This window comes from Chinchilla lanigera, unplaced genomic scaffold (genome assembly GCF_000276665.1).
Source record: "Chinchilla lanigera isolate Chin_1 unplaced genomic scaffold, ChiLan1.0 scaffold00056, whole genome shotgun sequence".
Lineage (NCBI taxonomy): Eukaryota > Metazoa > Chordata > Mammalia > Rodentia > Chinchillidae > Chinchilla > Chinchilla lanigera.
The window spans coordinates 8,361,336-8,375,431 of NW_004955457.1; the positions used below are offsets into that span (position 1 = coordinate 8,361,336).

The 14,096-nt window shown below is 39.0% G+C and overlaps 1 protein-coding gene across 2 annotated transcripts in view; it reads right to left on the reverse strand.

The window, feature by feature from the left end:
* Nucleotides 1-1,303: 1,303 nt before the first annotated feature.
* Adam23 (ADAM metallopeptidase domain 23) overlaps nt 1,304-14,096 on the reverse strand; it is a gene marked incomplete at its 5' end in the record, with an annotated part of 155,643 nt that continues 142,850 nt past the window's right edge. The window contains 2 exon segments of one of the 2 annotated variants that reach the window (XM_013520784.1): nt 4,749-4,883; nt 11,701-11,791. In XM_013520784.1, coding sequence (XP_013376238.1) covers nt 4,835-4,883; nt 11,701-11,791 — 140 coding nt within the window. 2 annotated transcript variants of the gene reach the window in all.

Sequence of the window (14,096 nt, forward strand, 5' to 3'; positions counted from 1 at the left end):
CGATTTCTAGAAGGTTTGATAAATATTTGTTGAGTAAATAAATTATTGAGAAGTCCCTAACTTTGGCACATTGACCTTAATGGCGCCTATTTTAAATTTTAAAGTTAGGGGCTGGGGATATAGCTCAGTGGCATAAGCACCTGCCTGGCAAGTGCAAGGTCGTGAGCTCTATCCCTGGTACCGAAAAAAAAAAAAAAAGTTTAAATTTTAAAGTAATTTAGGAATTCCACCTTGAACACATAGATTATTTACTCAATTACTCACACCAAATTTTTAACACTAATGCAGCTCTTCTGCTGTCTGGAGAGTTTCTGGGTCAACTTTTTCAGTCAGTTACCCAGGATGCATGGAGCAGACTCATTTCAATGTTAACCTCAACAAAACAGAATGACTGAAAGGACAACACAGCAGAAAAGCACGTCACACCTCAAGGTCAAATATAAACGACACTCTAGTATGCACTGTAGAATATACTATTCAGGCTATTTGCACATGTTTCTGTATTTCCTTTACCATATGAAATGACACTGAAACAAATGAATTATGGATAATAAATTATGGACCTAAAGATTATTCAGACTTGGGTACAGGAGGCTTTTTTAGGGGAACTTTAAGTAAAGTAACTGAGAGAGGATGAGAATCAGTGAAGCTAGAAAAATCAGCAGGGGTGAGGTCATAAAGGCAGGCAGAACCGTAAGCCACATTACAAAGTCTGGAATGTATCCTACCAGAAATGAAGAGTCCTGCAAGACTTTTCTGGAAGGAAGATGTCATCAATTAGCATCTGTGTGTGTCACTGTGGCAACTCATATTATACGACATACAGGTTGGGCTTAAGGCCAAACCGGGGGATAGCAGTGGGGTGTGGGGTGACATTTTGAAGAAATTCATAGAAGAAAGAATGTAACAATGATCAATTTCACGGGAGATCTAAGGAAGTACCTTCTTGTGAATATTCTGATAATGTAATGTGCATAGTCAAATTTTCTTCTAGTTTTTAATAGCTTACTTGTAAATGTGATGGCAAGCAAAGCGTGGCTAGTATTAGTCAGTATCTATCCTTTTAACTCAGAAGAGGAACTTAAAATTTTTAAGGTATAAATAACTCAAAAAAGTGATAATCATATGATCCTAAGTTACTTTTCTTCTTTCTCATTTACTAGAAGCAAAGAATGTGTGATGAATCCAATAAAACTGATTCCTAATCAGGAATATATTTATCATTAACCAGAGATTTTATTTTGCTCATTGACTGCTTAAATTTTCAGTGAGCCTTTGATTGAGACTGGTGCTAAAACTCTGATGATATCAGGCACATGGCCATTTAATCAACAATGCCAGAAAACACAGAAAAGGGACTGAAGAAATAAAAATGATCAAAGCATAAAGCTACACATTCTACATTAACAAAAGTTTTAATACATACTAAAAGATGCATACAATGACTACTGAATCTCCATTCATAGGCAGCCAACAAGATATAAATGAATTTATTAACTTCAAACAAAACTTCAGGTTGTGCACTTAAAAAATTACAAACCATTTAAAAATAAAAAGTAACAATGAAAGCAACAAGGACTATAAAACATGAAGGGATGACAAAAGAAAGAATTCAAGTATTGTCTGTAAAGTTCTTCAGACATCAGGTCTTTGAAAAGTGTGTGCATTTCTCATCTTTGCATAGTAAAAGAACAAAAAACACACACACATCACTTGGTAGAACTCCACAGCTCTATGTGACTTCTGTTTTGTAACATGCACCTATGTATACTGCTCATTTATCTAGCAGGAGTTGCTCTAATCCAGTGGGCTCATGCACTGTCCCAGGTGAGCAATGAAATTAGTGCCTGTCTCCTATCCAGGTGCCATTAATTATCATAGCAAAAGTGTAGCAGGTGAAATGGGAACTTGGTCATCACTTAATACTCTTGTTGAGTAACATTAAACAGTAATATGTTTATGCTTTGAGCTCAAATTAATAAAAATGAGTATCCACACCACAAAAATTAGCAAATGAATGTCATAGGCAAGAGAAAATACAGCGAAGAGTTTGAAACTATGTAATCTAATACCACAAAAATAATTATAACCTGTTGTTTAAGATGTGGTTGCATTACCTTTCATATTCACATACACGGAGCTTAAAGCTTGTGTATTTTACATATACAGACAAATAATTTAACATTGGAGCATAGGTTTGGTTACCTATGAAACTGCCAGCATAATGAAAAGTTACACTGACATTTGTCATATGTACATAATATTTGGGGACCACTGTGGTCTGATTTAAAACATAACATCGCACATTTACAATGTTGTTTGTGAAATGCTCAAAAGTTAATAACTGAGATTTGTTTTGTAACCACCATGGTTTTATGTCTATTAAGTCAATATGGTGCCTCTGGAATAGCAATGAAATGTGGGTGGTGCAGCTAGCAGCAGCTTGGTATCTCTCAGTAAAGAGGACCCACTCAGCAGTGCAAGGACAGGCAGAGATACCAAGTAATCTGAGTTTCCTTCAACTTTCCTCCAAGCTGAAAGAACCATCACTATTAAGTAAAGGGATACAACCTGTGTCTTACGAAACCAAGAGTAAGGCCAATAAACCTTATAGATAGCCCTGTTGTTACAATATAAACAGAGAGCAAGTTCTAGATAAAGACTGTACACCTGTGTAGCACCTATTACTCAGAAAGCAACAATAGGATTAAGATGTTGGGTTATGGTCTATGACTGGTTACAGAAATTAAAGTTTCTGCTCCAGGATCATGACAATCCTATAGTTAAAGATTCGGGGGTGGTGGGGGGAAAATACCACTTGTTTAAGCAGTGTTTCACAACATCATTCTTTCCAAAGTCAAAGAAAAAGTTGTAAAAGCGCTGTCATGAATCTTGCTGTTTCCAGCAACTGATTTGTACCATGAATAGCATAACTTCATGTCTTGCTCCTAAAAAGACACTGGAGAAGTGGGAGGCACTCACTGGGGCCTTTAGTTAAACTCGTCTCTGGGTGGATGCTCACTAAGTGACTCTGTAGAAGTCTGTACATTGAAAACAAAGCTGGAGCGGGGGCGGGGGAGGCCGGGACCAGATTTCCTTACTAACGCGTTCACTTAACATTTGAATGGAAGGTATGTTGACCAGAAATCAAAGAAATTGGTGAAAGTGAAGGAAACTCAGAGGGACTTGGGAACTCCAAGATTGCATCTGCAAATCTGCCTGGAGGGAATAGAATGTGCATCTGTCCACAGTGGAATCCCATTATAATCCATTACAACACTCCAGGGTCCAGGAAGCCCTGTGGGTCAAACAAGGTTTCCTGGAAACACCACATTCCAAATTCCAGCTGTTTTCACAATGTTGACGTGCAGGCGAATTGCTGCTTCTGTCCCCATTACCACTTCTATAATGGGGTTCTACCATATAGATTTTGAGGCAGGCAAATGAAGCATGAATGAAATATTGACAATAGATATGAATAAAATGGAAAGCTTAATTTTTCTCCAAGCTTTCAACATTTAAAAAAATTTTTTTTTATTTAAGGCTTTTAAGTTTATCCTTCTTTCACATTAAAGACAGGGAAGGAAAATTGTCACAACCAAAAACTAAAATCATGAGCTTGGCACTTCTGTGATTAATTTGAGAGGGTGTCTACTTTCTTACATTATATACACATTTATAATGACATTGAAAATTTTAGAGATTTGTGAATACATATATTTTCATTTACATAATTTTTTGTTTTTGATATGGGTTACTTTGTTGTTTGTGTTCCCGTTTTGTTTATTTTTGGTTTCAAACATACTAACCTCAAACTGCACCTCTTTTGTGCCCAAACTCCCTGCATCTGTGGCTACATTTGTTTTTTTAAACTAGACCAACAACCATTGGACATGTTACAAGAGAGGACAGAGACAAAGAAGGAAAGAAAGAACAAGAGGAAAGAAACAAAAGAAAAGATGGGGAGCAAGCAACAAATGAATTTTACAGAAAATCTATACAAGAAAAAGATTTCAGTTCAGACAAGTGAAAATGATGTGTCAAAATCTCTTATTTCCATATTTACATTTATAAAAGAACTATACAATAGCATCATTGTTCAAATTCCAGCTCCCATTTCCAAAGATGCTTGGTCCAGGAAAAAAAAAAATAATGGGGTAAATGAATCAACAAGAGCATGGTCGCGCCGAGTCCTGCCATGGGCCAGTCCAGAACTGGGAGTGGGCGCCCAAGGTACAAGAAGGAGCTGGGGATGGGACTTGCCTTCGCTAGGCCCAGGCAGCTTCTGTATGTTCATCTGTCATCTTCCCTTGAGGAATTCCACTGTAGGTTTTGCGGAGGATTGGCTTGCTAGCTTGTTGTTGTATATATGCCATGCAGTTTTTACCCTTTCGAAAATTGGATCTTCATGCCACTGGAGTTTGTCATTGGTAACGAAAGAAAAAAAAATCATGCCAAATCATTTTGAAGATATAAGTGCCAGCAGGCTGAGGGGGAAAAAAATCATTTGCTATTTTTAATGGGTCTCTTATTGCACTTAAATTTTTTGTTCCTTTCTCCTTTAGGTAGAAAAAAAGATTCTGAACAGTTCTTTTTATAATATGATCTTGTACCCTCCTCCCTTGTATTGACAGGTGGTGGGAGGGGTTCTTTGAAATAATTTCCAAAAGGGACAGTTTTCTTCTACCCCATCCTTGTTACCCCAGCTTTAGCTCTTTACTCATTACTACCCAGTGTTCTGGTTTAAAGACTGAATAGTTCTGGCAATGTTGCGAAGAGTATATCATACCCAGAACCCAACAGTGCAAGGTGCTGCTCGTCCAGTGCAGTTGATTCAGATGGGGCCTTGCTGAGTAGGATCAAATCTCCTCTTCTTGACATTTCTTCCAGAGTGCGTCAAAAGAAGACACAAGCAAAGGGGAGAGAAATCCACAATATTAATCAGAGGATGATGAGAGGAAGGTGATGATAATGACAATAATGCTAGTTCCAGAGCAAAGTAATCAGCTCACACAGCGGCAGCCTCCAAAATAACTTGAGTCACAGAAACGCTGTTGCTTTCAAATGTTTTCACACCTCTCCGCTAGACTACAGAGTTTTGTAAAGATCAAAAGAGACTTCACATTGCTCATTTTCAATCACAAGCAAACTCTGCAGCCCATTTTTGCCTTATTTCAGAAGTAAATGGCATCACTAATTCACTAGGTGAAAATTATTACAAGGAGGCCCCTTCCATGCAGGGGCTCCACCAGGAGGAGCAGAGAAGAATTCTGAAGGTCTTGCAGTTGCTTCCCTCCAATCCCCAGGGATCCGTGCCAGTGGACTGGCCTTTGCCAGTGTGGCAAAAGGCCTTTCTCTCCTCAATTCTCTTCGCCTTGGGTGTGTGAGCTCTTACTCCTCTATGCAACAAGCATTTTTCAAACTAGAAAGTTGAGAAACGGAGTGCACAGGCAGTCGGTACACTCAAAGGAGCGTGGACACAGGTTTGGGTTAGTTAAGCAATGCAGCAATTTAGCACAGTTGAAAATAAGCAAGTTAAAATACTTTGCTCACAGTGTCCAGTCTCCTAAAAAGTGGTTCCTATGTTTGAAAAGAGAAAAGAGAGAACCAGCAAGACACTACAAGGCAACACCAAAAGTTGTCTGTAACCTCCCCATGGTCTGGCTTCATGTGGGGCATCAAGCAAGGGGCTCATGCACTGAACTGCATACTGGCGAGTGCAATGCTCTGCCACTGAGGTAGCATGCAACGCTGGAGACTGGGTGTCCCCAGATCTCTCCTTCCCCTGCCCCACACTCAGGGCCTAAGAACCAAAACCTTCACAATCGAGTCCTCCTTCCCCATCAGTAGTTCAAAATAAACACACCACCAAAGCTCATAATAGGCAGAAAGGCATCCTGCATTACTCTTATTCTTCCCAAAATGACCACTTTATGCTTCTCTTTTGAACTAGCAAGCACAAACATTTTTAAAGAAAATCTCCACTCCTTTAAAAGTTTTCATTAAAACATCTTCAGGAGCAGCCTATGCATGTGATGCGCTGGCCTGCTGGGTAATCCATTGCAGCAAACGCTATTTGCAACAGAGCTACTTGTTTTGCTTCACAGTTGCCACCAAGTCTTTTCTTGAGTCAGTATTTTTAAAAGCAAGCAGTGGGGATATGTGCCTCCCAGGAAATGAGGTGGGTAAGTGGGAAGCTCCCCGTAATGGATCTCCCACCAAGTCAATTAGCTGTGGAGCACGGATCTGTCTCTTCTACCCAAGCGCATATGCCCTGAAAGAGATTTTGAGGGCCCTGTTTTCCCCCTGTGAGTCAGAATGGAGAGACACCAGCTACCTGAGCTTAAGAAATGACCCTCAGGGACCACCTGTCCCTGATTAGCTATACATTGCTAAAACCCGGGAGAAATGTTAAACTAGTATCTCCTCAATTTATCTGAATGCAGAAAAAAGAGCAAACCACTACACTACGCATGTATGCGACTATATTGCCTGATCTAAATTTCTTAATTCAAATGCAGGAACGGTCAGATAAATTGCCATGTCCAAGGTCATTGTTCAGTGAAGATATGAAACTCCACTTAAGCCTGACATGACATCCAGGCAACCTCTAGTATGCAAAAGTGTATGTACCTTTTAAAAGGTTTTTGAAGCTTAGACTGTGGTTTTTATAGATCAGTGTTATACTGGAGACTAGTCAGGTCAGGGAGGCAAACCACCCTGTAAAAACCTGTATTTCTACTGCAAAATACCTATCACCAGGAGAGGGGATTCAAGACCTTTTCTCTTTCACTGCCACCCCAGCACCACCCCAGTGGGGAAACGGAAAGGCATGCTGCAGTCTTTCTTATAACTTGTGAGGTATTTCTGGGTCATTGTAAAATATTAGCATACTCTCTACACCTCATAGTGACACAGTTTTCATCATTTTTTTGCTACTTCCAAAAAATCTGGACTTGTGCCTCTACCATATACATTATATACAAACACACCCATACAAAATTAAACTCTAGTTAATAATAGCCATCTCAGAGCTACAAAGCTATAAAAAATAGCCATCTCAGCTCTCCTATACTTACCTACTGCTAGCACATTCTTATTTCTCTGCACTGAATCCCCCTGCTTTCCTCCAAGGACCCCTCACCAAATCCCTCCTAGGCCACTTTAGATTGAGCTCGTGTCCCAGGCTGGCTGGGTTAAGGAAATGCAGTGTGTCTGCCTGGCCAACCTAGCAGCAACACCACCTGCTAGAGTTGGAACGAAAAGTGCCTCATCCAGGAGCACCACACATTAGGTAACCTGGTTCCTTACTTTGCACTGGGATATGGTCACAAAACTTAGAAAAACAGAGCCTACTTCTCCTCCTCATGGAGAAATGAGATGAAGTTTGTTCTATTTCTTAATTCTGTAAAAAAAACCCAGCCTCTCCTCCCCAGAAAAAGTATATATATATATATATATATATATATATATATATATATATACACATATATATGGCAAGACTGAATTACTTTCTTAGGTACAGCCCTTTAAATTTCATTTACAGGAACACACAATCTTTTCTTTAGCAGACCTAACAAAATGGAACGTAGGTCAAAAAGAATCTCTTTGAGCCAAAGACAGGCTCAGTATGGACTTGGTGCCCCCGTGACTTCTCAGAGCGAGAAAGGAAGCCATGTATGCTACTTACTCGTGTATTAAATGAAGATGTTGATGGTCAGAAGCTGATGTGGGAGGCCAGTACAGCCACTGCTGGCAGTGGTGAGACCCACTGTGCCACAGAGAACAGCAGTGCGACAGTGGGAGATATGACGGGGCGTCACAGAGTAAGATGCTATAATATGAGAGCAGAGCTCAATACGCAACCTGGAATTTGTGTGACCTGAACTGCCAACAAACTATGTCACTGTTAACCTTTATGCTCTTTTCCTACCATCATCAAGGTTTCTCTTTTCCTATTACCATCAACTATGGTGTTGATAAATATTGTGTGGATATAATTAACTACAGTCCTCCTGTCTAAATGCCTGTAAGTAAATCTGTGAATGTCACATCAATAGTCTTGCCCAAGGTAACAATATTTTTAAATACATGTATGAAATTCTCATTTAATTTTTCCTAAGCAAGCTTTGGGGTAGACACTACTAAAATGACCTATTGGATCGGGGAGATAGCTCAGTGGCACAGCACTTGCCTCGAAGTGCAAGGTCCTGAGTTCAATTCCCGTACCAAAAAAAAGTTAAAATGATCTGTCACCTACTTGATTTGTTCCAATGTCCAGCAAAACCAAAGGTCTAATAGTTAAATGGACAGCATTATCATCTAGCATTAGGTAGGCATGAAGTGCCCCTATGAGTCAACCAGGACAGGGAGTTAAGAATCTTCTGCACCACAGATTCGCAACTTTATGTTCTGTAGGTGATGAAGAGGAAATAAAGGCAGACATGAGGGGAAATGGATAAATTGTCTGCCTTGTGCCTATGCTCATTTTCCAAGGATTTCTCAGACCCTAAACACTTATACATTATACACTAAGTCACATACGCTAAATCTATACACTAAACCATCCCTTAGCATCCCCACACTTCCGGAGTCTGCAGTATGGGATTCACCAAGGTTACTAGGGTATACCCACAACATGACTCAGTATGTCAGAATGTATAAAAGTATAATAACTCATCAAATAAAGAAAATGTTTTCTTTTTAAAAATTCTACAACTTTGCTATGGAAGTCTTATTTACATGAAACAAAGTGTAAAGACTCTGCTATTTTTGTTGAAAAGAAGTAACCTAATTTGATATCCATTTCAGATCACAATAACTGATAAATCAGCATCACTTTACACACAAGGGCACACATTCGTACTTGCACCCATACTCCTGCTTTCTGTCACCTGTTTCCATTCTAAAAAATACGGTTTAAGAAAAGAGTTATAAAGACAGGCAAGTAATGTCAGGGCTCACAGTATACTGTATTTCTATGTGTACTTATGTATTAGAGCAGATCATGAGTGATAAGCTCCTTCCCCCACATCTCAGATTATTATACCTAGGGAATGTCACATTAAGAAACAGTAATATCTTTCCTCAGCAGTTAATAAATTTTGCTTTAATCTAAAAACTTACATCCACTCACATTCTTCAGGTGACATTGCTAACTTCTCTTCTAGTAATAAAAACACAATTTCAAGAAGGATTCCCAATAGTAGTACTTACAGCAATCTTTGTTACAAACTATATTCATTTTAGATCCTAAAGGAACTTCTCCTCTATTTTTTTAATTTACATTGTGCTCAAAGAAACACTATTCAACTAGCAAAAAAAAAAAAACAACTGTACTTCCTAATTATTGCTAGATTAATAGCCTCAAAAATTGCCCAAGAGGTGGGCAAACCTAAACACTATCATTCAGCACCAAAAGTCTTTTATTGCAAGATAAAAGTAATTATTTAAGGCTCAGTACAAACCACACAGCTACTATTAAAGTCTAAAGCAAATCGGGTAGCAATTAATACTCAGCATGAAATGCAGAGGTTTCTTCAGATTCAAATTCCTAAAGCAGAAAAGCATTCGTAGTCCTCATTTTTCTTGCTACATGGCATGAAAATATTTACTTCCCATTACTGTATGCCTGTCTACAAGTTTTCCCTTAAGGTGATTATTAGAGTCAGAAGGCCCAGGAAGGGGTTGTAACTTAGCTCAGCTGGACCTGTACCTACACATCAGTCTCCAAGAGGCAGGCAGCAGAGGCTGGCTCTCACCTCCAGATGTGACTGAGTGCCAGTCCCCTAGCTTTTCTCCTGCTCTTCTGATGATCAGACTTCTCTGTCGGAAAGAATTCATTTGTACAGGGCCTAATCCACTTATATACACAGTGATAAAGGCTTCTCCGTTTGTCCCCAAAGAAACATGCAATTCAAGCTGTGAGCTAGGCCAGGCCACCGTTTTGAGGTCCTGCTACAGAATCATGTGTTTTTATCTCCAAATGCTGAAATGGTCAATTTGGCCTTGGACATGACTGTAGGGCAAGGATGCACAGTGGACTGTTTCCCAAGTCCTGAGACCGAGGTTCCTCACCTCCAGGGAGGCATACACCTGGGCACACTTAGAAAAAGGCAAAGGGAGTTTTATAAAACAATAGAGACTGGTATTAGTATAATGTACAATGACATTTTTATACTTCTGGGACACTAAGGAAAGGTTGTACTGGAATAAGACCACCCCAGACAAGCTACAGCTTCTATGAGAGGCCACACAAGCCACCCTCTGTCTGGGCAATGCCTTGCTGAAGTCATGGGAAATCCAAATATCACTTGCCCATTGTGTGTGCATATGTGTTTGCAGACATGCTGATGTCAAAACTAATATTTCACTTAACGAGTTTAAATTTATAAATATCTTGACAAAGGAAGTACTATTTATTAAATACCCTTCCATGTCGACACCACTGAAAAACTGTATGCTTACTCATTAAATCTTAATATGATAACACATCAGCAGAAAATGTTGAATTTACTTAAATCATCTTTGGGGGCATTTCTAAAAATAATCACCTTGATGGAGGGATGGGGAAGGGGCATTAAAAAAAGTATTAGATGTGTTACACACATGTACAACTGCCCGTGATGAATGTAATCATCACGTACTACAAATATATATTAATAATATATATGTAGTTTAAAAAATAACATTTTAGCTACTTTAAATATAATGAATTCAGGATTCCCAAATAAAATAACGTTCATAGTTTAAGGCAATTGTTCCATTAGTTTAGGACAAAAGTGTCCTCAGCTGTGTGACTGGACAGAGGCAAAATGGGTTTTAAATGTGGCTGATGGTCCCATTTTCCACTTATTTCAATAGATCCAGTTGAGATAATTTATCACAGGGAATATCTGGCACAAGAGGGCTTACTTACAAATCCTCATAATCAACCCGAAAAAGGTACAAACAAGTGATTACCCAAGGCATCTGAGGTACCTTCAAACTAGATAAATTAGTTGTTAAATTTCTAATTATAATCAAGGTTTATTTTTGGCTATTTAGCATGGTGTACCAAAGAGATCTCAGCTGGGTGATTAATGTGCAACCCCATCTACAAGGTCACTATGAAAATACATGCTGCCTGTCAGTTATGTCAGTATTAGCAATTAATTAGAAAACATTAAGTGTCACAGAGCCACCGATTTCACATTTGAATTTTAAACCCATTCAATTGCATAAGGAATTAAGGAAAATATTTTTTGTAAATAAGTTTTCAAATCACAAAGTTACATAATACATTACACTTGAGAAATAATGACCATCTGGTTACTAGGTTGTGAAAATTTCAGTGGAATGTAAACCAGTTTACACATATATAAATATTTCATTTCCAATTTATGTTTCCTCATTGTCTGTGTATAAATGAAAGTCTCTCAGAAGGCGTGCTCCTGTCACAAGCTAACTGAACATCTTCTGAATAACTTCTGCTGTTTTTAAATAGGTACCTATGAATTCCTTCTATTTTTTATGCTTTCCTGCTTGCCTGATGATGACATTTCAGACAGTCGGGTTCTTCTTTTCTAACCTATTTCTGAGTAAAAGTATTTATTTGCAGTGTTACTGTTAAAATCTTGTAGCAGGAACTCAAAACTTGGGTATGGAAGCAGAAAAGAGAGGCGCCAGAACCACTGAGAGAAGACATGCGGCGTTGCTTACTTAAATCCCCAGCCTGTGCCCCCAAGGACAATAGCTGCTACCAGGATGGCACCAGCGATGGAGCCTATTATGAGATTGGTGGCACTAGGACCTGTGACAAAGGACCACGGGGAGAAAGTCATATGAGCCAACCACTTTTGGATACCACAGGGAAAGGCAGTTAAGCGGTTTCAGGAAGTAAGTACCCTGTTGTACAAAATCACTTAACATTTTAAGTCATCTTTATTTCCTTAGCTTAATCACACTTCAGATGCTAGTCAGTGATTGCTTGGATCTATAGTCCTTTAAATCTAAAGTTTCTGCACCACTGACAATCAGGTTCCATTAAATTCATCTTTCACAGAATTTGAAGCAAATAGGCCCTGAAGGCATTCTGTGTCCCTCCCTTCCCTTCCCCCAATATCATAAATCAAAAAAGCACATAAAGAACACAACTGCATTAGAATTAGCTCAAATTGATTGATAAAGGGGATATGAAAAGAAGGAAAATTATTCTTCTAAAGTGTTCTTCCAAGCAACACAAAGTTGTCCGGATGCTTATTATTATTATTATTATTATTATTATTATTCCACATTTGGAGACAGTTAAATTTCAGGTCAGAAAGAGAGACCAATAAAGGACTGACTGGAAAGCTTTGCTCTCAAATATTTCTCAGTTCTTACAGTGCTAGACACCAAAATGGAGTTCCAAAGGCAAGAAGGATGCAGTTCACTTGGGTAATTGTGAGGGAGAAAGGATGTGTTAGGTTCAATAAGAATATCCTTTAAATTTTCATTTACTTCTAAGAGAAATTTGAAGCTTGGTGTTACCAAAAAAAAAAAAAAAAAGGAGTGGAAAAACAGCATGAAAAAAAAGTTTCTGTCAGTTGCTGAATAAGAATTGATAACAAATTCCAAGGGTTCCACTCCTCTCCCTTGCTGAGCATTTTAAAATCTAAGCACTGTTAAATTTATTACAAGAACTACATTAAATCTTAAATCCTCTAGGACATTAATATGCAGGTACCATGTCCCCTCATGACAAAATGCTGTCAGTCCCAACTGTACACAGGTGTGTTCCTAAGAGACGTGAATGTTTCAGTAAAAAGAATTATTATAGCGAAAAACAGATTGCCGTGAATCCCTCAAAATACTCTTGCTAGCTTGCACACTTCTTCCATCATTCATGACATTTTCTGAAGCAGTTCTGGAAGTCTTCTTTTGTGAGGGTCTATGGTTGAGCTGTTTTAGCTGCCTCGATGTCCTGAATCCATTCAAAACATTACCTGTCATCGTCATCTTGATTTGGGGGAAAAGCCAGAAGTCATATGGTGCCAGATGTGGTGAACAAGGGGGACGAGGACATGCTGTAATTCTTTTGTGAGCCTGCATTTCTGTTGAACTGTACTCAGTGGCAGCATTCACCCTATATTTTAATCACATCTTAAAAGCATACCTAGGAAAGAGCACTTCCCAAACTGCTTCAGGAAGTGGCAAGAACAATGGGATAAATGTGTTCAAACCAAGGGGGAATATTTTGTGGAGAATTAATGGCAATGTGTCTTTTACTGCAGTATGTTTTTAAATTTAAATATTCACTGCATATTTGAGTCATATTTTGTATACCTGTTCCAGAAATCACAGGGCCAATTATGCTAATTTTTCTAAAATCTTCAAGTTCATGTATACTTCCATTTCTGTGTAAAACACTCTCTTTTCTGCTCACATCAGTGCCCTCAACTGTGTACATAAATGGATGCCATCTTTGGCAGCACTTAAAACTGTGTGCATGATGTTCATACCCAGAGGCCACCCAGCATGGTGGGAGTGAGTGGGTAGGTGGAGGACAGCTGCAATGCATCCCAGGGATGCGGCTGGCTCTCTTCTGGCTCCTGGGCTCTGATATGCTCTTAAACCAGAGACTCTACAGAACATGAATCTCAGTGGCCTTCAGAGATCAACCAATAATAGTAAACAATAATAATCAGAGCAATAAAAGCAGTTTACTGTACAACAAATGCTTACTATGCACCAGTGCAGTTCTGAGCATATTCTAGGTCATATCACAGCACTTGATTACCACAAAAACCTAGGCAGTAGGAATTATGACTGCCCCCATCCAGTAGGTGAAGGAGCAGAGGCTTCTAGAAGTTAGTAAGCAATGGAGGCAAGATCTGAACACAGATCCATCTGACTCTAAAACTTATTCCATAAAGCAAGGCTCAGCAGACTACAGCTCACAGACCCAAGCTGAGCTCACTGCTTGTTTTTACAGACATGTGCTTGGAACACAGCCATTCTGGTTTGTTTACACACTGCTTATGGCTGCTGTTTTGCTAAGGCAGCAGTGTTGGAGGTTAACAGTAAACGCCCTGTAGTCTGAAAGCCAAAATGATTTTTCTCATCTGGCCCTTTAA